The 24,888-nt window shown below is 42.6% G+C and overlaps 1 protein-coding gene across 4 annotated transcripts in view; it reads right to left on the reverse strand.

Moving 5' to 3' along the window:
* Positions 1-928: 928 nt before the first annotated feature.
* HGF (hepatocyte growth factor) overlaps positions 929-24,888 on the reverse strand; it is a 76,127-nt gene continuing 52,167 nt past the window's right edge. For 2 of the 4 annotated variants that reach the window (XM_060694901.2, XM_060694899.2), the window contains exons 10-18: positions 21,611-21,713; positions 17,459-17,598; positions 15,613-15,651; positions 14,049-14,145; positions 12,270-12,344; positions 9,306-9,449; positions 6,458-6,564; positions 5,102-5,247; positions 929-4,378 (exon numbers count right to left, since the gene is read on the reverse strand). In XM_060694901.2, coding sequence (XP_060550884.2) covers positions 4,211-4,378; positions 5,102-5,247; positions 6,458-6,564; positions 9,306-9,449; positions 12,270-12,344; positions 14,049-14,145; positions 15,613-15,651; positions 17,459-17,598; positions 21,611-21,713 — 1,019 coding nt within the window. In that variant the 3' untranslated portion in view covers positions 929-4,210. Of the gene's footprint in view, positions 4,379-5,101; positions 5,248-6,457; positions 6,565-9,305; positions 9,450-12,269; positions 12,348-14,048; positions 14,146-15,612; positions 15,652-17,458; positions 17,599-21,610; positions 21,714-24,888 lie in introns of all 4 variants that reach the window. The other 2 variants (XM_060694900.2, XM_060694898.2) reach the window with 1 other exon arrangement.

Genomic DNA, 24,888 nt, shown 5'->3' on the forward strand with positions numbered 1-24,888 from the left:
TCTTACGACCGTTGTATATCTCCAGGGTCATGTCATCAAAATTCAGACACTTGGACACTGGCATATACTTATGATGGGGGTCATGTGATCGTCAACTGCGACACCTCCAGCTGACTTCCTGGACAATCAACGTCCAAGCTGGATTTGCTTAACGACCACATGATTCACTTAACAACGGAAGTGTTTCTTTTAACCACCATGGCCAAAAAACCCCAAAAAAACAGAGAAAACCCAACTGCCTGCCACAAAATTTCTAATCCCAACTGTGGTCGTAAATTGAGGAGTGCTTGTAATTATTTAAATTAAAAAAAGGGAGAATTAAATTCAAAAAAGGGGAAAACACTGAGGTGATGCATGAATTCTATCAGTAATCTGTAATTTGCAGGAATTAAGCATCATTCTTCTTTCTTTCTTTTTCTTTTTCTTTCTTTTCTTTTTTCTTTTTTCTTTCTTCTTTCCTTTCTTTCTTTTTTCTTTTTCTTCCTTTCTTTTCTTTTTTTCTTTTCTTTTTTCTCTCTTTTCTTTCTTCTTTCTCTTTCTTTCTTTCCATTTTTCTTCTTCTTCCTCCTCCTCCTTTCTCTTCCTCCTTCTCTTCTTTCCTTCTTGATCTTCTTTCTTTCTTCGCCTCCTCCTCCTCCTCCTCCTCTTCCTCCATCTCTACCATGTCTCAAGAACACACCACAGATTGCGAGGTTAGTGAATTGTCTAGAACAAACTGGATTCATGTCCGTGTGGGATTCCAATATGAGGTGAACGTTTTGAACATTTCTGGGCCTCGGCTGCCTGAACTGAGAAAATTCAGAACAATCTACGCATCTCAGATTAATCTTTCACCATAATTATGTCTCTTTCTTTGTGTTTGTGTGTGTGTTTTTGTGTGTGTGTGTGTACAAATACAATCCCTGTGATCTCAAGGACACACATTACATTTCTCCACATGACAGTATATTAGATCATCAATGAATTCCAGCAGAAATTTTACAAGTAATCAGATCTATAAATTCATTGTAAAGAGACTCAACTCATCGCAAATGTCCCAAGAAGTCTTACACAATATATAATAATACCCCTATACATATTTTATATATAAATTCATATTGTCTTCTGCCCCGCAGAAGCTTATAATATTTCAGAATATTTTTTTTTTATTACACTGAGCAGAAAGGCCTGCATACATAATACAAAATGCCTGCACATATTACGAAGAATACATAAACCTTGGGGGGGAAAAAAAGCAAAACGAATTACATTTATAGTGTCATGAATATTCTTTTCATGTACATCATACAAATATATACAATTTGAAGAAGGAACAGGGAAGCTGAGAGGGAAAACATTTGCAAAATATTTTACAGTGTGGAAAAGCGACAGTCATTTAATCCAAGCTTTAAAAAAACACCTGACCAAAGCAAAATTTAGATTTTGTATCTTGTATCGGATTATATTCTGGTTCAGAGCTGGAAAACGTTAAATTTACAACTAAGGATTTGGAAATATGACTTTCATTAATCCATACCTCATTTTGCATTGGAGGTATTTTAATTCTCATAAAATTCTGAATATGCCACCACATCATTAATTGCAAGTCCTTTGAACAAAAGGCCATCAGAAATACACAGAAGCCTGATAGAGCTCATTGGTTGATATTTGTTCTTCCTGTTCTGAGATTAAGAAGCTAATATAATAGAGCATCCATTTAACTAGGAAGTTAAGCGTAATAGGAACTGAACGGAAAATGATGAAACGCTTCACACATTACATTTAGACGTGCATACTTAAAACGTTATTTAAAATGTGAATGCAAGAACGACATGTTGCAAAATCCATGTATTATACAGAGAGTTGCACAAGAAGGTTAGCGATGACTCTCAATATACAACTGAGAGAACAGGAGTTTGTTTCTACACAATAAACATTTGTGTGCTTCTAAAATCTGAAAACAGTGAAATCAGTAAAATCTGAAATCAGGACAGTGATTGCAAATGGAAGTAAACACGCTGAAGAAAACACATCGCGGCTCTTTCAAACCGTAACGTGGATGGTTTTTTTTAAAATTGCTTTAAACACATACACACACACACACACACACACACAAGCCAATATCTGACAGTTCATTGGATGAGAATCCTCACCTTTAAATCTCGAAAAAACGAAACGTTTGAATCTTGAAAAACTAAAGGTGGAAAGTGCAAAGGTTCGTGTAGCATACGATTATATCTTTTTGGAAAGGATTGACTGTGGATTTACCGATAAAATGTACTCTCACGTTTATAAAATCAGAATCAAAGATCAGAATCTTGGAGATTGAAGGAATGCTAATTCTAAATAAAGAATAAATTGTATTAGGATCCTTGCCTTAATCTGGACCCTTAAACTCAAATCAAAGAACATCAAACCGGGAGGAACTGATTTTCTAAATTCTCATTTAAAAAGAAAGATCACGGTATTTTATTTTTTAGTAGATTAAAATGATCTGTTCCAAGATGGCTTTTGTTGGGAACATGAATATGAATTAAAGTTTTTTTTTTTTTAAAGCTTAGAACAAGCATTCACGATCTGCTGGAATTTTAAAGGGAACAGCCGATCAGGGGTATTGATGCAGTCTCCATTTCTATGAGATATTTTGAATTTCTATGCCCAATATTATGTCACAGGATGATCGCCTGTTTAGAAAACTAGAAAGCTGGCTTTTTCTCCAACCCCAAATCCTAGGTCCGTGATGGTGAACACGTGGCACGTGGAGACATATCGGTGGGCATGTGAGCTCAGCTCTGGCACACATGCGTGCGCTGGCCAGCTGATTTTTGGGCCATCTGGGCCCACCAGAAGTTGGCAAATGGGCTGTTTCTGGCCTCCAGAGGGTGGGGAAGACTGTTTTAGCCCTCCCCAGGGTCCTAGAAAGACTCTGGAGCCTGGGGAGGGCAAAAAATGGGCCTACCAGGCCATCATGTGCCAAAAACGGGGAGGGGGGAGTATGTGGGAGTGCACGCGGGGGGAGGGGCGCATAGAATTAATGGTGTGGGCATACATGCACGCAACCCCCCCCCCATGCACCCCCTGCTTTTGGCACATGATGGCAAAAAGGTTAGCCTAGGTCTATACTCAAATTTAGAACTTTGTGTGGAAGACTGTTAAAATAGGAAGGAGTGTAGGAACGAAGGAGTGAACAAACTAATAATATCTTACAGCCAAAAATGGCTAGAGAAAGTGGTGGAACCATTTAGAAAGCAAAGGTGTTTAGAAAGTTTACGTTCTAGAGGAGAAGAAGCAGGAGCTGGATTTAAAAAGAAATGGGGTGGAGTGAAATTTGTAGGTCCGAAACAATAAGACCAAGATTTGGCTTAAAGGAAACACTGTGATTGGCCTCCAAACAAATCCTTTAGATTTCTTTGGAGACCTCACTAGATCTCACAAGCCTCACTAGATGTTTGTCATTTTCCACCTTACTTCCTAACAGTGATTCTTCATCTCTATGTGTCATTGCAATCAGCGAAGAAGGAAATGGCCTCCAGAGTGAAAATGACCTTGGACATAGAGAGCTAGTAGAACTCATTATTGGATCGTCACCCAACCCATGTTGGTATCCATTTATGGACTCTTCCAGAAAAAAATACTGACATTCTCTTGATTGGGATAGTTTTCACTATCACAATGGAATGGACTTCGTGAATGAATTGCTCAATGGGGTCGTACGTCCAGAAAGCCATTGATAAAGGAATGAAAACACAATGAAACAATATAAGGGATGACATTGTCTCTGACTTATGCATGTGTTTTCATGGCGTCTTAAAGATGAATTCAGAGCTGGGTGTAGAATATACTGCAAATTTCAGAGGGGTGTTTATGCCTATTAACAAAGCTCTCCTAACCAGCAGCCTAGAAGAAGAAGAAAAAAACCGGGCTATGTATAAAGAATTTGCATTTCTCCAGCCACCGAGTTAGCAGATTTGCTTTCCCATTCAAGTATATTCAGGAAATAAGTCACTGCATTTTTCCTTACCCCACACGCAACGTAGCCAGAAGCAGAACGGGACAGGAAGAGCCACAAACATCTGTCAAACTTGACTACTATCAAGTTAATCTTTGATGGACGACAATTTTTTCCCCCCAGAAAAGTCCACGTTTTCTCTATCGCAATGCAATGTCCCACTTTCCTCCAGTATCCCTAGAACTGGCTCCCCCTCCCCCCTCACTTGGTAGGGTTCTTCGGCTATGACCTGTATGTCATTAAGATCTTGTGTATCCATTTGGAGTAGTAAGCCACCTTGACGAAAATCCCAGGCCGTTTGGGAACTGCGCATCCTCGTCCGGGAATAATCACTCCCATTACTATCTTGATTCTATTCTGTTCACAGACCAGTGGGCCACCGTAATCCCGCTAGAAAGAGAAAAAACAGAAAAATCACATCGATATGTTTATGGAAAAGAGATTAAGATGAGAAAAGCTCATTGTAAAACAAGGAAGGACTTGCCTGTTGTATGTATAACATTAGCATAAGAATGCTTGATGGCAAATTAATCTTGATAGGCACTCTACCACTACTCTACTCTACTCTACTCTACTCTACTCTACTCTACTCTACTCTACTCTACTCTACTCTACTCTACTCTACTCTACTCTACTCCACTCCACTCCACTCCACTCCACTCCACTCCACTCCACTCCACTCCACTCCACTCCACTCTCCACTCTCCACTCCACATTTTCTCTTCTCTTCTCTTCTCTTCTCTTCTCTTCTCTTCTCTTCTCTTCTCTTCTCTTCTCTTCTCTTCTCTTCTCTTCCTCTCCTCTCTCTTCCCTTCCCTTCCCTTCCCTTCCACTCTACTTATATTTATATTCTCATAGATTCATCGGATTAGAGGTAATATGATAGTAATGTTCCAATATTTAAGGGGTTACCACAAAGAAGAGGGAGCCAACCTATTCTCCAAAGCACCAGAAAGCAGAACAAGAAGCAATGGGTGGAAACTAATCCAGGAGAGAAGCAACTTAGAACTAAGGAGAAATTTCCTGACAGTTAGAACAATTAATCAGTGGAATAACTTGCCTCCAGAAGTTGTGAATGCTCCAACACTGGAGGCTTTTAAGAAGAAATCGTACCTCACAAGTTCCACTGCCGATGCTCTCGGCTCGCGCACACATTTCTGATTCCTTCAGGACTACGTTTCCTCCAAAATCTTGACTGCAGCGTTCGTTCCCCATAATGATCATATTCGCTTCCTGAAGTTGCCCGTCAAAATTTCTTGCTGAAATTGTGAAGAGAAATAACTGTTCTTTACTCCATCTCATTGGTTGATTGATTTGGGGTTATCAAAGTCATGGTCAACTCTTAGTAACCACATAGAAAGAATTTAGCCATGATGATCTATCAACACCCCCAAAAGATAATACATTCTCTTAAGCACTCCCTACGACAGGACAGGACGGGACGGGACGGGACGGGACGGGACGGGACAGGACAAGACAAGACAAGACAAGACAAGACAAGACAAGACAAGACAAGACAAGACTTCTATTGTCATTTATTTACTGTGAGCGCACTGGCCCACATTAAAAATGAAATTCTGTTGCCTGCTCTCAAAATAAAGTATATATCTAACCATACACATGTGTATGGTTAGATATATACTTTATTTTGAGATACAATATATACATGCTATACACACACACACAGCCCTACACCCATACACACATATATTAACCACTGTCCATCTTGAATACATGGCAGAAAGTGTTGTGGTCCACCAACAGCCTGTGGAGCTGGCAACAGAGTCAGACAGTGAGGAGGCTGGGGAGGAACATGGGTCAGTCCTGGAGTCTGGAGAAGACCCGGATGAGGGCTCTGCATCGGAGGCAGAGATGGGGCTGGGGCCATCTGTGAGTTATGTGCGGACTCTAGAGCCTCCAGAGTAGGACATCAGAGAAGCAGAGGAACAGGAGGAGCCTGTTCCTAGTGTGCGCATGCGCAGCGCTGCCAGAAGGCAAGAACAGTTAAAACAAAAGGGACAACTCAGGAGTAAGGCCTGGAGATGATTAGCCTCTTCCATAAGGCTTAAAAGAGGAGCAAAGGCACCTGAGCCCTTTGCAGGAAAGCAATGTTGTTAATTCTGTTCCCAGTCGACATCTCTGTTTGATTCTGGACTCTGCATGGCTTTGCCAAGGAGGTCTTTGGCAGCGTGTCAAGGGACTCAGCTGTGAATGAACATAATTCACAGCTGTTGCAATAAAAGAGGTTTTTGGGACTACTCGTGTGTTTAAATGACTAGGTCACAACAGAAAGAGAAAACTTGAGTGTTTTGGAAGTGAATGCTATATGGAACAAAACTGTGGCTTGAATCTGCTTCGGATACCACGAAACCCCCCTCCCAGAAGGTAACAAGGAAAACAGGCTGTGAAAAGGATTTGGGGTGTGTGTGTGGGGGGGGGGGTGTTCTGTTCCAAACTTGAATTACTTACTTCCTGTGTGTCCCCATCCATAAACGCTGCACGTGGTCCCATCTGGAATGGTGCAACCAGAAATGGGCAGACGGATAATAGCTACAGCATTATTGCTTACCGCAGGTCTAAAAAAAGGGGAACATGGACATTTGTAAGAATAAGTAGGTAAATTTAACACATCTTTTCGAAGAAGTTAGATTCTTATGATTCATTGAATAGTCAGCCAGATGTTAAGACTGAATTTGGCATTTTCATCCACTTATCGAGTTCTTCCCAAGGACCTGGGAAATGCAGATGTGGATGTTACTGTTGTGGCCCGCCAGTGGCCTGCACGGATTGTGGCTGATCCCAATGAAGAGGAGGCTGGTGTGGTGTCGCGCCAGCAGCCTGCGCAGCCGGTGCTCACATCGGACAGCGAGGAGGCTGAAGAGGATGTGGTGCCAGAGGCAGAGACTCAGCCAGGGCCTTCAGAACCTCCAGAGGCTCCTTCAAGTGGAGAGAGTGAAGTGGAGGAGCCTCTCCACAATGCTCGGGCACGCAGGGCTGCCAAAAGGCAGGAGTGGCTACTCAGGAGGACGAGGTCTACTCGAGAGTAGGGCTTGAGGATAATTGGCCACTCCCTTAGCCTATTTAAGTCGCACGCAGCTAGTGCGTTCTTGCTGGAAACAACTTGTATTTATTATCAGAGTATTTTGGTTTATTATATCTTGTTTTCTGGGCTGGTTGCCAACCTTTGCCAGACTTTGGTTTATTCTTGCTACTTAATAAATTTGATAAGGACTGTTAGTGTGTGTCAATATCCTCGGAAATCCGGAGCTGGGGCAGAACAGTGACATGGTGTTAAAGGTATTATCGCAGGATGTAAGCTGTATATTTGCAATGGGTAAATATGTTTCCTTCCAGTAGTTCGGCAGCTACTGGCCCTAGTTGCTCAACCAGCAGTCCAAAGTCCTCCAGCTCATTGTTCACCAGACGTCCAGGAGGGGTCTATGACAATTCACCCCAGTCAACTTGCTACACCCAACTCGCCACAGGCATCTCACTGTGGGACAAGAGCCACACTAATATCAAACACATGGTGGAAGAGAATCATTAAAGAAAAAGAGGGACGTGAAATGACAAAAAATAAAATATTTTTTTATTTATTTTAAATAATTAAATCGAATTGTTAAATTGCTCCATAGCAAGTTTTCCCACGCCTAGTTGGCCATGGAGAGTTGACAAGGGCAAGTTGGCCATGGCAAGTTGCCTGCAGTGACTTGGCCATGGCAAGTTGCCCCATTCCAGTCCAGGACTTCCAACATTGAGTGCAGTGCTTTTTGACCTGAGTGACAACCGAATGAGTAGAGGTGGCTGTAATTTACACCTCATCATATTTTTAAAGGTAGAGACGCTCTTGGTTTGACTCCACCGATGAGACTGGTCGAATATGATTGGACCTCTGACACAGCTCCCATCTTCTTCAGAGCACACAATCCCCATAACCCCATCAACTTTTGCAGCAAAACTCCAAAAGGGATAATTATTAGACCCAAATGCAGGCCCATCCCTTCCAAAGACGCTATAGACATTATGATGCCAAAGGTATCTGCGGCGGCGGAGTATTCAAAAAGTCAAAAAGGCAAGGCTTCCATTAACAGAATATCAGAATAACAGAGTTGGAAGGGACCTTGGAGGTCTTCTAGTCCAACTCCCTGCTCAAGCATGAAACCCTATTCCATTTCAGACAAGTGGCTGTCCAGGCTCCTCTTAAAAGCCTCCAGAGATGAAGCACCCACAACCTCTGAAGGTAAGCTGTTCCACTGTTTAATTGTTCTGTTAGGAAATTTCTCCTTATTTCTAGGTTGCTTCTCTCCTTAATTAATTCCATCCATTGCTTCTTGTCCTGCCCTTCAGGTGCTTTGGAGAATAGGTGGACCTCCCTCTTCTTTGTGGCGGCCCATCAAATATTGGAAGCTATTATATCATCCCTAGTCCGTCTTTTAATCAAACCAGACATACCCAGTTCCTGCCACCGTTCCTCATATGTTTTAGCCTCTCGTCCCCTAATTATCTTTTATTGCTCTTCTTTGCACCCTTTGTGTGATGGTGAGTGACAATTTGACTTTTTGGACACACCTGGACAACACGCCTCCATGGTTGCATGTGACTTAAAGCCTTCAGTTTCCTTCAGTACAGAGGTGGTATTGGACTGGTTCGCCTAAACCGGTAGCGGAAATCCCAGCTCTATCCCATCCTATTTAGGCATGTTTTTGAGGCTGGGCGCATGAGCAGAAGCGTGCGCGGCGAACCGATAGTAACATAATGTGAATCCCACTGCTGCTTCAGTAGCATGTGTTAGGTTCAGCTTGTAGCTTACCCCTAACCTGTTGGTCAGGCAATATATCTGTTTCTTTAAGAAACAACTGAGCCACGTAATCAGGGTTGCTGAACCCTGTAATTAGGCTACAGTACATAAATAAGCAGCGCAGAGAAGTGTTCTTTTTTCCTGAGTGATTCCTGATTGTTCCTGTTGCTTCCTGCGTCTTTCTGCTGATTGATGTTAGACTGAATTGTTATATGGTACTGTATACCAAGAGTTACTAAAGTCTGTTTGCTTTGGTAAGGGAAGATACTTACTGGACTGATATTACTGTTTATGACCTTGGACTGTTTTACCTACACCGAGACTGCTTATTATCTTGTATATAAAGTATTTTTCTCACACGAGCTGCACGTTTATCTCCTTCCCTGTGTGTTTCTGCTCTGCTCATTGCACAAGCAACAAATACTTTTTACACACACCCTAACAGCATGGTTTCACCCTTCCATTAAATCCAACAAACAGAGAAGTTGCCTATGAAATATTCGCACAAATTCAACCCACCTGGAAAGTTTCAATAAAACTATATCAGATCCTTCAGGCCCGTAGACCAACTGGGAAATATTCAGGACTTGCTTATGCTTTTCTTCGTGAGCTCTTTCCACATTATGGATTCCAAGCCACGCCTGATAGTCTTTGAGATTATGCCTAAAGAAAGCAAACACAGTTGGATTATGGGTCAATAAAAAAAATAAATAAACCCAGGATGGAAGTTAGATTAGATAGGCTCGCCTCCACAGACTGCTCGCTCTGCTTATTTGCTTTGCCGTGATCTATTTAGATAACCGTTGCTCGATTTAAACATAGGTAGCTAAAGCAGAGGTCAGTTCATCTCCCAAACAAAATAAATCACTGAATTCATAAGGTTGTTGTCATATTTTAGTCTCCCAAAGTGGATGCTGGAACTGTTCCAGCGGTTCACGCTGTGAAAACGGTGCCATCTGGACTAACCTCTTGGGTTTTTACTCTGAACAGACGTTGAACTATAACACTATTGCAAATAGTTCAAGCCCTCCCATTATTGAATCAAAATACGTCCAATTCCTAGGTTGTACCTCACCAAGGAAAAGGAGATTTCTCCAGATATGGGTTCATCTAGAAAAGCAGACCGTTTCTAAGAAAATTCACCAAAACGTGACCCTCACAAGACCCTCACTTGACATGTCCCACATGACCCATGATAATTGAGAGGGTATTTCCATGCTTACTTCATATAAATACCAACAACGACTTCACCGTCAGGAAAATGAATATGGGACTAGGTTAAGAAATATATAATGTGTAGAGAAGAAGAATATATGTAGATATGTGAAAGAATAGAAACGAAATGTCAAATATATGATATGATCTATGTATATGAATATTTAATTATTGTTTTAATTGTTTTTATAATTGTTTGATAATTTAATAAAGTTTGTTTTAAATTTAAAAAAAAAGAAAAGAAATTTCACCAAAACGTGACCCTCATAAGACCCTCACTTGACATGACCCACACCTGACCCATCACAAGACTCACAAGATCAATCACACGACTCTCACTTGAGGTGATCCGCACCTGACTCATCACAAGACCCTCATTTGACATGACCCACACCTGACCACCACCTGACCCATCACAAGACCCTCATTTGATGTGACCCACACCTGACCCATTGCAAGTGTTCTGACTTAGGCTTCCCCAGCAGCACGAAGCCGAGTCCTTGTCCCGATAAACCCCTTTTATTTAATTTACAGTGAATTCTTCTCCAGCAAAGTCTTTCCTCTCCTTCAGTCTTTCAAGCTAGTTCCCAATTACCGACCTTTATCAGGCTTGGAGAGTGGCCAAGCCGAGATCTTTCAGACACCACAATACTTGGCAAGAATGCAGGAATGAACTAATTGTCTCCTGCAAACTCCACTCCCCTTTCGCTCCTCTTTTATTCCCTCTGGGAGGGGCCATTCATTGTCCACCTGTGGCCTTACTCCCAAGTCGACCCTTGTTCTTTAGCTGTTCCCTTCGCCTGGGAACTCTGTGCATGGGCACACTGGGAACAGGCTCCAGCTGTTCATGTGCCTCACTGATGTCTGACTCCAAAGTCAGATGATAACTGGCATACAGCCCTGGCTCTCTCTCTGCCTCTGATGAAGAGCCCTCATCAGAGCCCTCCCCAGACTCCAGGACTGGCCCATGTTCCTCCCCAACCTCCTCACTGTCCAAATCTGCTGCCAGCTCCGCTGGTCACTGGTGGGCCACAACAGCAAAACTTATTACAAGACCCACAGTTGATGTTACCCATACCTGACCCATCACAAGACCCACCATAACACCCATCACAAGATCCTCACTTGACACAATCCACACCTAACCCATCACAAGACCGTCACTTGATGTGACCCACACAAGGCCCTTTACTAGATTCTCACTCAATATGACCCTCCCATCACAAGTCCTACTGACCACACAAAGCCCTTATAAGCAGAAGAACACCAAGACTGATCTCCCTGAAACTCCGCTGAAGATGCTACTTATCCTGGTAACGAAATGTTCAGAAACCAACTCACAAGCTCGGAGAACGAACCTCCACCTTCATCCTCCACCCGAGCTACAGATATTCGCCACCATCACAAACTAAAATAACGGTGTTCTACTCAAATGCTCTCAATATTCCAGATTTGCATTGTATAAAACAGGTGGTGTCAAACCGGATTTCATTAAGGGCCGCATCAGAGTTGTGTTTGATCTTGGAGGGGCCAGGTGGGCATAGCCAGGGTGGACATGGCTCAGGGATGGAACCCAGCAGGTTCTAACAGGTTCTGGAGAACCGGTAGTGGAAATGTTGAGTAGTTCAGAGAACCGGCAAATACCACCTCTGGCTGGCCCCCAGAGTGGGGTGGGAATGGAGATTTTGCAGTATCCTTCCCTTGCCATGCCCACTAAGCAACGCCCACAGAACCGGTAGGGAAAAATTTGCGATTTCACCCCTGGCGTGGCTAGCTCAGTGTCACTTATTGAGTTTCCGTTTTCGGCCGCGACAGCCTCCTGCAGCCCTCTGCCAGTGAAAACAAAGCTCAGGGAGGCTGCGTGGGGCCTACCTAGGCTCTGTTTTGGGCTACAACGGCCTCCCCAGGCTCTGTTATCGCTGGCAGAGGTGTGCAAGAGACCATTGCAGCTGAAAACAGAGCCTGGGAGGGATGCGTGTGGCCCTCCCAAGCTCCATTTTCACTGGCAGAGGCACCGCAGGCCAATCCTTTGCTGTTTCCAGGGCAACCCCACGGGCCAGATCTAAGCACCCCGCAGGCCGTATCTGGCTCACAGGCCTTGAATTTGACACCCCTGGTATAGAAGTTGGGAATAATTTAACCATTCTCCCTCCCTTCCCACCGCCTTTTTTGCGACGTCAGAAAAATCAACATTTCTACCCAAGGGCCAACTAAAAAAGGTAGGATCCTATTGGAAGATCTTGTAAAAAAAAAAAGTGAAATAGATACCGAGACAGGAAACACTGTTTGGCTGTCAGGACCCAATCTTCTTTCACCAGTGAACCACCACAGAAATGTCTGCCTCTGCTGGAGAAACCAAGGAACGAACAATTATTTGGGGGCCAATCTGCTAATATAAACTTCACATTTATATCATGCCGTAGTCCTCGATTTACGACAATGGGAGCCAAAAATTTCTGTTGCTAAGCGAGATGGTTAAGTGAAAGTTTCCCCTCATTTTACGACCTTTCTTGCCACTGTTGTTAAGTGAATCCCTGCAGTTGCTAAGTTACTGAAATGGGTTGGCTTTCCCGTTGACGTTGCTTGTCAGAAGGCCGCAAAAAGGGATCACATGACCCCGGGATACTGCAACTGTCATAAATACGAGTCTGTTTGCCAAGCATTTGAATTTTGGTCCCTGGGGAAGCTGCAATGGTCATAAGTGTGGGAAAAAAACAGTCATTAAGTGACTTTTTTTTCCAGTGTCATTGTAACTTTGAACGGTCACTAAACGAACTGTTGTAAGTTGAAGACTACTTGCATTACATTTTACTTTAGCCACAGATGGAAGCAGATTTTGTTTGGACATGTCTGGAGGAACGTAAACAATACGTTGCTTATTTGACGTCAACCAAGAGGACAATTTTAACGTCCAAAATTTAAGATGGCGCTGCTAATTCGGATTCCTGGACAGAACTAGACAATACGCAAGACATAAATTGAGAAAGGATTGGAATGGTCCATATGCAGATCTGAGAAACAATCCTTGAATTCTTGGCTTCCCAAAAGCATGAAGCAGACTCCTTGTCCCAACAAAATCCCCTTTTTATTCTCTACTTCCCCTTCCCTTCTCCTTCTCCTCCTCTCTTCCCCCGTCTTACCTTCTCTCCTACTCTAATTTCCCTTCCCTTCCTTCTTCCCTACTCTTCCATCCCTCTCTCTCCTTCCTCCTCCCTTCCAACTCTCTTCCCCTCCTTCATCTCTCTCTATTGCTGTATTCATTTTCAATTTAATATTTTCCACTGTGGAGTCCTTTTAATTATTAACAGTATATTTCATCTTGTTCCCATTTTTTCTTCAAATCTTTACTCAAACAATCTTCTAATCCTTTATCTTTTTTATTAAGTGACTGTGAATTCCTCTCATTCACATCCAGCAAAGTCTTTCAAGGGAGAATTTACAGTCACAGACCTTATCTGGCTTGGAGAGCTGCCAGGCCGATAACTTCAAAACTTGGCAAGGAGTCTCGGAGAGTCACAAACCAATTAAGTGAACTAATTGTCTCCTGCAAACTCCACTCTCCTTTCGCTCCTCTTTTATTCCCTCTAGGAGGGGTCATTCATCGTCCACCTGTGGCTTTACTCCTGAGTCGACCCTTGTTCTTTAGCTGTTCCCTTTGTCTGGCAACTCTGCACATGCACACACTGGGAACAGGCTCCAGCTGTTCTTCTGCCCCACTGATGTCTGACTCTGAAGGCAGCTGATAACTGTCAGACGGCCCTGGCCCCCTCTCTGCCTCTGACGCAGAGCCCTCATCAGAGCCTTCCCCAGACTCCAGGACTGGCCCATGTTCCTCCCCAACCTCCTCACTGTCTGAATCTGCTTCCAGCTTTTCTGGCCACTGACGGGCAACAACAGAACAATTGGCTTCTTGAAGGAAGAATGTGAAGAACTTTAGCTGCGACGCAATCAATAACTGGCATTTCTAAATCTCAAAAAAATCATCTGATACACAATTTTACGACCACAGTGGGAATCAACACAGAGAAGTTGAGCCTCGGTTCTCACCTGTCTTTCAAGCTGACCATCCAACCTTTATCGGGTTGTGTAGGGATTCCATTAACAACTCTGAGATGCTTCGTTGAAGCACAAGGGATGATGGGAACTGGAATATTGATAATTGATCGGGTTACGTAGAATCCCCAAATGAAAATTCACCACTTTATAGAACTTACATTCAAACTTCTAAAAACTAATAAATAACCAAAGACATTTGGTTATATATTCCGCCTATAATATATACATATATATTCTTTAAGCCTTTTATCCCTCCAACGACTCCTGTATTAAATTTTCTAAATCAACAGTGTCCACCACCATGTACCGGTATTTCTTACTGGGATAAGAAAAAGATAACCAACCATAACATATAGTTTAGGCTTAAAATATTTTTGAGACAGTATGAGTCTCAAAAGAGTTGTTGCTGCATCATAAGGAAAATAATGAGATAATCTTGTTTACAGTCTTCTCAATTACACCAGGCTCCATATTTTCTAGTTTATTGGACTAACATAAAGGCCATTTAGGATTAGATCCATAACCAAGCCCAGTCATTAAAAAAATCATCATCACCACCACATTGTAATGGAATTATTTACTTGAGTCATGATGTCAGTTAAATAAATTTTCATCTATGAAATAGCCCAAAGGTGCTTTGTCAAAAGGCAACTGGACTTTATTTTTCCTTGAAGAGGTTTCACTTCTCATCCAAGAAGCTTCTTCAGTTTTGACTGAATGGTGGATGAAAGGATTTCTATTCCTTGAAGTCATCTGACTGTTAGTACTCTTTCTGAGAGTTGCTGGGATAGATAGATAGATAGATGATAGATAGATAGATAGATAGATAGATAGATAGATAGATAGACGATGATGGATGGATGGATGGATGGATGGATGGATGGATAGATAGATAGATAGATAGATAGATAGATAGATAGATAGACGATGATGGATGGATGGATGGATGGATGGATGGATGGATGGATAGATAGATAGATAGATAGATAGATAGATAGATAGATGATTGAGAGAGATTATAGATGGATGGATGGATGGATGGATGGATGATTGAGAGAGAGATGGCTGGATGGACAGATGGATGAGAGAGAGAGAGAGAATCAAGAGAGAGAATGAAAGAGAGAGAGAATGGCAGGTAGGTGGAGACGGATGGATGGACAGACAGACATGGATGGATGGATGGAACCTTCTTGGGACTGTTGAAAGGACTGTTTTGTAAAAGGAGATATGTGGTGTCATCTCTCTCCCCCTCTGTTGAGAGAGACCTTTTCAATCTCAATAGATGGTCTCTTTCAAACCAGCAGTCCTCTCTGTCCAGAATGTGGACTTCCATTCTCCACCATCCAGTCAGAGCTAAAGAAGATTATTTTTGTCTTCAAGGAAAAACAAAACAAAAGTCCAGTTGCCTCTTGAAAAAGCACCTTTGGGACAACCATGACCTGGATGACCGAGAATCTCCACAGACATTCATCTATGAGATAATGTCATTATTTGGGTCATCCTTCACCACCACCGCTCCCGGACAACCCCATCATGGAAGCTTTTGATTACTTACTGTCTAAACTGCTCATCATAGAAACTGGATCATTGTCACCTAAAGAGACAACACAATGCAATCACGTTGGGATAACTTTTAATAAAGACACTTCATTTAACGACAACAAAACACGTCATGCAAATGAGAGCTCTCTACTGCCTTGTTCTGTGACAAACCTTCAACAATCCCTTCTTTCATCAATACAGGAAGCCCTCAATTTATGGCCACAATTGAGCCCAACATTTCCGTTGTTAAATGAGATATTTGAGTTTTGCCCCATTTTACGACCTTATAAGCCTTAGTTCTATTGCTATCTCTGTCGTGGTGGCGCAGTGGTTAGAATGCAATGTTGCAGGCTAACTCTGCCCACTGCCAGCAGTTCGATCCTGACCAGCTCAAGGTTGACTCAGCCTTCCTTCCTTCCGAGGTTGGTAAAATGAAGTCCCAGATTGTTGGGGGCAATTATGCTGACTTTGTAAACTGCTTAGAGAGGGCTGGAAAGCACTGTAAAGTGGTATATAAGTCTAAATGCTATTGATATCCCTCCCTCCCTCCTTTCCTTCCCTCCTTCCTTCCCTCCTTCCTTCCTTCCTTCCTTCCTTCCTTCCTTCCTTCCTTCCTTCCTCCCTCCCTCCCTCCCTCCCTTCCTCTCTTATTCCCTTTCTCCTTCTCCTTCCTGGTGGTGCAGGGGTTAGAATGCAGTATTGCAGGCTAATTCTGCCCACTGCCAGGAGTTCGATCCTGACCGGCTTGAGGTTGACTCAGCCTTCCATCCTTCCGAGATGGATAAAATGAGGACCCAGATTGTTGGGGGCCAGAGGCTGACTCTGTAAACTGCTTAGAGAGGGCTGTAAAGAACTGTGAAGTGGTATATAAGTCTAAGTGCTATTGCTAGGGCTAAATTACTAGCTGCTAAGCTGTTTCTCCTCCGTGGAGAATCTCAGAATGTGAAGATTTTAAAGAATAGGGGGAGGGGGGGTTGTACAACAAATAGTAGGTGCTTTTTCAGGAGGCAACTGGATTTCGTTTTTTCTTTGGAAGACGTTCCACTTCTCATCCAAGAAGCTTCTTCAGCTGAAAGTCCAATTGCCTCCTGAAAAGGCACCTTTGGGGCAACCATAGCCTGGATGACTGAGAATGACTGAGACTTTTAACAAATAATAGTATTGTTTGTCCAGAGCAGGAGTGATATTTGCATGTGAATAATAGATACAAACTCACGGTAAACCGCTCCAAACTCGATTGCAGAAAATACGACTTCATCAACAGAGTGGTCAATGCCTGGAATGCACTACCTGACTCTGTAGTTTCTTCCCCAAACCCCCAAAACTTTAACCTTAGACTGTCTACTGTTGACCTCACCCCATTCCTAAGAGGTCTGTAAGGGGCGTGCATAAGTGCACCAGCGTGCCTTCCGTCCCTGTCCTAATATTCCTTTTTACTTACTCTTTTCATGTATTCAAATTATGTTTATACTTTTACCTGTTATCTTATATATGCTTGACAAATAAACTTATGACTTATGTGCCCGGACTCACAAATGTGCCTAATAGGAACAACATAGAGCTGGGGTGTATTGGTAGCGCAGGCGCATTTCTGCCATTTCTGCTATCGGTTCGGGCGAACTGGTCTAAACCGGCTGAATACCACCTCTGATCCAGAGCCACTGCTAACAGCAATGATGTCAAAAGAACCACACCGCGTCATGATGTCATAAAGTAAATGCATTCTTGCATATTTTCATCCTTGCCATAAGAAATAGCCCTTACTTGAGGGAATCAACAACCACAAGGCATAATTCTTATCGTTACTATGCCTTTTAATTAGGCAATTCCACGTCTTTTGGAGTGACCCAAATACGTACATCTAGATATACGACAGTAGTCCCAAGGCATTTTAGGATTGCTGGTGTAGCACCAAGGGCCATGAGCATCGTCATCCGGATTGCGGCAATAATTTTTCTTCACCTTGCTTATATCTAGGTCTTTATATATGGGGAGGTGCCTAGAAGGGGAAGAAAAAACACAGCCCCAAGATTATCACTTTTTCAGAAGTATATACCGTATTTTTTGGAGTATAAGACACACCGGACTATAAGATGCACCTATCTTTTTTGGTGAGGAAAAAAAGAAAAAGAAATCTATCTACCTATCTATATATATGTATGACGAAACTGCCAATGGTGGCTCTGGAAAAGAGTTAAAACATGGCTCTGTGGTCTTCCACAGAGTCCAGGGGATAAGGCAGCCCTGGGACTGTTAGTCCCCTGAAAGTTCTCCCTTCAACCTTTCAAGTAATTTTATTTATTTATTTATTTATTTAATTTGATTTATATGCCGCCCTTCTCCGGAGACTCAGGGCGGCTTACAGTGCGTTAAGCAATAGCCTTCATACTTTTGTATATCTATACAAAGTCAGCTTATTGCCCCCACAAACTGGGTCCTCAATTTACCTACCTTAGAAAGGATGGAAGGCTGAGTCAACCTTGAGCCTGGCGAGATTCGATCTTACTTTAATTGCAGACAGCTGGTGTTAAATTACAGTGCTTCTGTCTGTTGAGCTAGCCAGGCAATTTTAATGTCCCACCTCCTCTTAATTTTTTAGATAGATAGATAGATAGATAGATAGATAGATAGATAGATAGATAGATGGATGGATGGATGGATGGATGGATGGATGGATGGACAGACAGACGGACAAACAGACAAATATAAGAGAGGGAGAGAGAGGGAGAGAGAGAGAGAGAGATGATAGAACTGCCAATGATGGCTAAATAAATGGCTTTTATGAAGAAAGGTATATCGGGGTAAAGAATCAGGACCATTCATAGGGTTGCAGCATAGAAGATTTCTTCAAGCTTATACACAAGAATCCGATCAAGTCAAGTTCAACACTAAATTGGTGCCAGATAAGAGTCAACAGAATTCAAGATTCAAAGTTGGATCTGGAGAAAACGCATGTGGAAACGCAATGACCCTAAACTGCTGACATGCTTCACTCCACCCTCAGCTCTGCCTACTCTTCTCTTACAATTTATCTACAATTGGGAGCCTTTAGTGGACGTTTGCCAGGAAATAAGAAAAGTCAATTTATAACATATGGAGTTGATGATTGTTAAAAAAAAAAATCCCCCTTTTTTGGGGGATGTATTGCATGTTAAACTAAGAGCTGAATGTGTTTCTTATATTCTTGGAAGAAGAAATTGGAAATCATTCTTTTGTATATATCTTTGTTTTCCTTTCTTCTTCTTTATATCTTTCTGCCCCTCTATTTCTACCTCTCCTTTTCCCCTTTCTCTCCATTCCTGATTATTAGTTTACTCTAGTTTTCATTTGTACTTTTTTTAAAAAAGTTACTAGAATTATTACGGAAACAGAAGTACACAGTCACAATGGAGTTACTCAATGAACCTTGCTGGCTTTTGAGACCATGTTAAATAAAAACATGATGAAAAGCTATTTGTAAAATCCAAGGACCGCAGAAGCCAGAGGAAAACTGGGACAGAAGGATTAGAAATTAAGAGTGACAAAACATGCCACTTGTTGTATAACCATGAACTTTAAAAATATCTATTGAAATGCAGATGTGCACACATGGTGTGCTTTTGGAGATGGAAAACAATAAACAGCAAAATCCTTCCCCACAAATAGAAGGCAGATTAAACTCAACGCTTCTACCCTACCAAAGAACCCTGCAGAAGAACCAAAATTTATGAAGCCACTTCTCACATTGGAGGCCAAAATGTTATGGTTGGGGGAAAAAAATATATGCATGTGTGTTAGAAGTGAGTGCGTCTTGGTCTGAGTGTGGTGAAAGAATTGTGAGTCGTCTTTCATAAGTGTACCGGAAAAACCCACAAAAGAACACTGTGTATTCAGAAGTATATTTATGTAAAGGCAGCTCAGTTGATCATTGCATCAAGGAAGGATTAGCTCTGTCCCAACCACATTCAAGAAGACGGTTGCATTTAATTCAGAGAGACCTGGATTCCAAGATAGCGAAATCTGAAATAAACCTAGATTAATTCTGGTTTGTACACAGAAGAAGGATCAAATAGGATGTAGACGTCTCATCTGCTTTAGTTTTCTTGGAGAAATGCTGAAACACTGCCGTAATAAGCAAGCCAGATGCGATACTCAGCCTTTGTTAAAAAAGATTCACCTACGAAATCCTACTCAAAAGAGGAAATGCAGCATGGTGGATTCTAAAGTTCTCGCAATGTTTTAATGCTCCTTATTGTTCTCATTGTTTTACATTGGTTTTTAAGATTTTAACTGTAATACCTGTTTCTGAATTGTGAGCCATCCAGAGTTGTTTGTTGAGATGGGCGGCTATAGAAATCAAATATAGATAGGAGAGAGAGAGAGAGAGAGAGAGGAGGAGGGAGGGAGAGGGAGAGAGAGGCAGGCAGGCAAATTAGATTAATGATAGATCATAGATAGAGAGATGAGAGAGAGAGAGAGATGATAGATAAATAGGTAGGTAGGTAGGTAGGTAGATAGGTAGATGATTGAGAGATGATAGAAAGAGAGATGATAGATGATAAAGAGAGATAGAGATAGATGATAGGATAAATAGATAGATGATAGAGAGATAGAGAGAGATAGATGGTAGAGAGATGATAGAGAGAGAGATGATAGATAGATAAATGATAGATAGGTAGGTAGAGAGATGATAGATATATAGATGAGAGAGAGAGAGAGAGAGAGAGATGATAGAGAGATAGATGATAGATAAATGATAGATAAATGATAGATAGATAGATAGATAGATAGATAGATAGATAGATAGATAGATATAGAGACAAATAGATAGACAGACAGATAGATGTGTGTGTCAGCGATGAGTTTCAAATTTTTTTACTACCAGTTCTGGGATATGGCTTGGTGGGTGTGGCATGGCTTGGTGGGCATGGCTTGGTGGGCATGGCATGGGAAGGATACTGTAAAATCTCCATTGTCACCCCACTCCAGGGGAAGGATATTGTAAAATCTCCTTTCCCTTCCCAATCCAGGGGAAGGTTACTGCAAAATCCCCATTTCCTCCCTTATCAGCTGGGACTCAGGAGGCAGAGAATAGATGGGGGCAGAATTTTTACTGCTGGTTCTCCGAACTACTCCAAATTTCCACTACCGGTTCGCCAGAACTGGTCAGAACCTGCTGGAACCCACCTCTGGTGTGTGTGTGAGAGAGAGAGAGAGAAAGAGAGACAGAGACAGAGAGATAGGCAGGCAGGCAGGCAGGCATACAAACAGCAGGCAAACAGATAACTTCCAGAAGCCCTCAAGTAGATGCTAGGTAAGGAGAAATCTCACAAGTTTTTAGAAGACTGCAATCTTTCAAGTTTTGTAAAAAGAATTCTTACAAGAGAGCCAGAGTGGCGCAGTGGTTAGAATGCAGAATTGCAGGCTAACTCTGCCCACTGTCAGCAGTTCGATCCTGACTGACTCAAGGTTGACTCAGCCTTCCGTCCTTCCGAGGTGGGTAAAATGAGGACCCAGATTGTTGGAGGGGGCAAGAGGCTGACTCTTCAAAACCGCTTAGAAAGGTCTGTAAAGCACTATGAAGTGGTGTATAAATCTAAGCGCTATTGCTATTGCTAATCTCACTTGATTTCCTAGGTAATTTATTTAAAAAAACCAACCTTTTAAGTAATTGCCTAAGATGACACGATGGCATTCTAAAAACTGTGAAAAGCGAATTTGGGGTGGACTACAGAATTTAATTAACTCTTCCTAAATCTCTTGTCCCTTATCACATAATCAGCACATTTTTCTTAAAACAACCATCCCATCTGTAAAGAAAAGAATATATTTGAGCTGCCCTGAGTCTTCGGAGAGGGGCAGCATACAAATTGAATTAATAAATTAATAAGCAAATATTAATAAGAAAGAAAATAAATCAAAGCTAAAATCGGAGATCCTGAAACCTGCAAGACATTTATTTGTACGATATGCTACACTATTCCATCCCGTCAAGGAGGGGAAATATAACTTTTAATTAATTTTGTACCTACCTTCTTAAATCTTGGATGTTTTTATCCCACATGGAACAGGTCAAGCCAAACCGTGTCTGGGCTAAATTGCCCATATAATTTGTCCCATTTCCTCGAAAACAATCTGTGTGTTTTGGTTTAAAAGAAAAATTCAAGTTGTTAAAAAGGAACTCACGTATTATCATTGCTGCCATTTGAGAGAAAGAAATTCTCACTGGATCTTCCTTAACTCCAGTTCGAAAATGTTTAAAATATAAGGTATATTTTATGCTGTGCAAATTCACATAACATAGAAATACAGATCAATGGATACTTCAATAGGGCATAGGTATGAATGTGTAAAAATCCATAGGTAGATGGGTACAAGAGAGGTCAGAATAACCAATAACAATGTTGATGTTCTGTCCCCGTACCACACACGCACCCCCACAGATGGCCCGGAGTTAATAAGCCACCCGACAAAACTCTTTGAAGATAAAGCTGGCAGCAACCCAGTGGCTAGCTGCCAATTCAGACTTTACTCACACAAAACAAAGATTAGACTGCAAGCATTCCGATAAAACAGGCAGAGTTTTCAACAATACAAGGATTAATCCAAATGCAGTCCGATAAAGCAGGCAAAGTCCACTAATGCAGAGATCATGTATTATTTCCAGTTTTTGCTCGTCACAAACTGAACCGGCCACCACATCCACATATATACCCTGTGGGGTGTGGTCCAGTGACTCAGCTAATCTCTGGCACGCCTTCCCCTGTGCTGCGCACGCTTCTCCCTGCGCCTCTGCCGAGGGTCCAGCCAGCACTTATCTTCTTCGTCGCTGTCCACCTGTGGCTGCGGGGACGTGCTTGGCTCTGGGCCTATCTCTTGGCCTTCGGTGTCCTCTGGAGGCATTGCCAGAGAGGAGGGTCCTGGAGGGGGAGGCCTTGCCAACTCCTCTCCCTCACTCTCAGAGTCTGCATCTGTAGATCGCCCAGGCTCAGGCAACGGAGCCACAACAGTTGGAAGGAACCTTGGAGGTCTTCTAATCAACCTCCCACTCAGGCAGGAAAGCCTATACTGGGTGTCAGCAACCCGAGGCTCCGGAGCCTCATGCGGCTCTTTTGTCTCCCTGTTGTGGCTCCCTATCAGCTGAACCCACCACTGGCTGGCCCCACTCCTCACCCTCCCCTTCCAGGCCTAAGAGAGAGGAGAGAGACAGAGGCAGAGAAAGAGAGAGACACACAGTGATACCTGTTTCCCACAGAAAACACTGGGAGACATAAAACCTGGGTAGGCGTGGCTGGGTGTGTGTCATGTGACTGGGTGGGAGTGAGTGACGCTGAGTTGGCCACACCCAGCCAGGTTTTGTGGCTCCCAGTGTTTTCTTTTCTGTGGGAAATGGATCCAAATGGCTCTTTGAGTGTTTAAGGTTGCAGACCACTGGCCTATACCATTTCAGAGAAATGGCTGTCCAATCTCTTCTTAAAAATCTCCAGTGATGGAGAAAGAAGGAAGGAAGGAAGGAAGGAAGGAAGGAAGGAAGGAAGGAAGGAAGGAAGGAAGGAAGGAAGGAAGGAAGGAAAGTTGTTCCACTGATTCATTGTTCTAACTGTCAGGAAATCCCTCCTTCGTTCCATAGTCATAGTATTCCACATTTTAATGACTGAACGTGTTATGTGATTCAGCAGAAGAATACTTATTTTTACGTAGCACATGAAAACCAACAGATGCTGACAATTCACACTGCATTTCTGATGACTAAGTCAATTCAAGTCTTGATTTGATGCTGCAATTTCCAACTCCTTAAAACCTGCGTCTTTGCCCCAATCATGCTTAAGTGCATTATTTTTATATACAATATAGAACGCAGAATAATGGGGACCTTGGAGGTCTTCTAGTCTAACCCCCTGCTCAAGCAGGAAACCGTAAACAATTCCAGACAAATGGATGTCCAATCTCTTCTTAAAATCCTCCAGTGTTGCAGCAACCGGCAACTTCTGGAGGCAATGATTAATTGTTCTAATTGATTAATAGGTCTGGAGCTCAATAAATATTTCTCAAGATGTAAATAAATAATCCGGGAATAAGTAGGTGACTTCTTCTTGCCATCTCCTGTAGATGGACTGGAGACGTTTTAGTTTAAATGGTAATTCGTTGACTGTGACCTTGACAAGATCAGCCAATGCATTCACATATTTGAAATCTGCCAGCATATCTTCAGCACTGCAGTTTAAGTCCAGATGTTTCCAACTCGCTGGAGCAGAAACGGAGGGGTCTTAAGCTTGTAGGGGTGCCGTTGCTTATTTGTTAAAACTCGGAGACCACCAGCTAGATAAAAAGAATCCCCTGAGTCAACTTTGGCTCTTGATGACTTTGTAGGCAGGCCTATGAAGCTTTCTTGGCATCACTCCAGAAGTGGCATCACTCCAGAAGTGAATTACCCATGCCTTCTTCCACAATGTTTATTTTTTTTAAAAAAAATTACTTTAGACTGGGATTTTCGGGTTTCCCCTGAAAGTAGCTAGGTCTAACCCTGCTTAACTTTTTCAACTTTAGTCAAGATTTGGGTAGATGCTGCCATCAGCTATCACTAAAAAAGGAAAGGCTCTATGAAGTTTCTCAAAATTGGGGACTTGAAGCATTCCTCGTGATGCTGGCTGGGAAACTTCCTTCCTTCCTTCCTTCCTTCCTTCCTTCCTTCCTTCCTTCCTTCCTTCCTTCCTTCCTTCCCTTCCCTTCCCTTCCCTTCCCTTCCCTTCCCTTCCTTCCTTCCTTCCTTCCTTCCTTCCTTCCTTCCTTCCTTCCTTCCTTCCTTCCTCTTATTCCCTTTCTCATTCTTCTTTCGGTGGCATAATGGTTACAATGCAGTATTGCAGGCTAACTTTGTCCACTGTTAGGAATTCGATCCTGACCAGCCTTCCATCCTTCTGAGGGCGGTAAAATGAGGACCCAGACTGTTGGGGGCAACAGGCAAGAGAGGACTGCAAAGCACTTTGAAGTGGTATATAAGTCTAAGTGCTATTGCTATTCCTTCCTCCCTCCCTCCCTCCCTCCCCCCCTCCCTCCCCAGTGGTTAGAATGCAGTATTGCAGGTTAACTCTGCCCACTGCCAGCAGTTCGATCCTGACCGGCTCAAAGGTTGACTCAGCCTTCCATCCTTCTGAGGTGGGTAAAATGAGGACCCAGATTGTTGGGGGCAAGAGGCTGACTCTGCAAAACCGCTTAGAGAGGGCTGGAAAGCAGTGTAAAGCGGTATATAAATCTAAGTGCTATTGCCCTTCCTTCCTTCCTTCCTTCCTTCCTTCCTTCCTTCCTTCCT

The sequence above is a fragment of the Pantherophis guttatus genome, chromosome 7 (genome assembly GCF_059756535.1).
Source record: "Pantherophis guttatus breed Tessera chromosome 7, ASM5975653v1, whole genome shotgun sequence".
NCBI classification, from domain to species: domain Eukaryota; kingdom Metazoa; phylum Chordata; class Lepidosauria; order Squamata; family Colubridae; genus Pantherophis; species Pantherophis guttatus.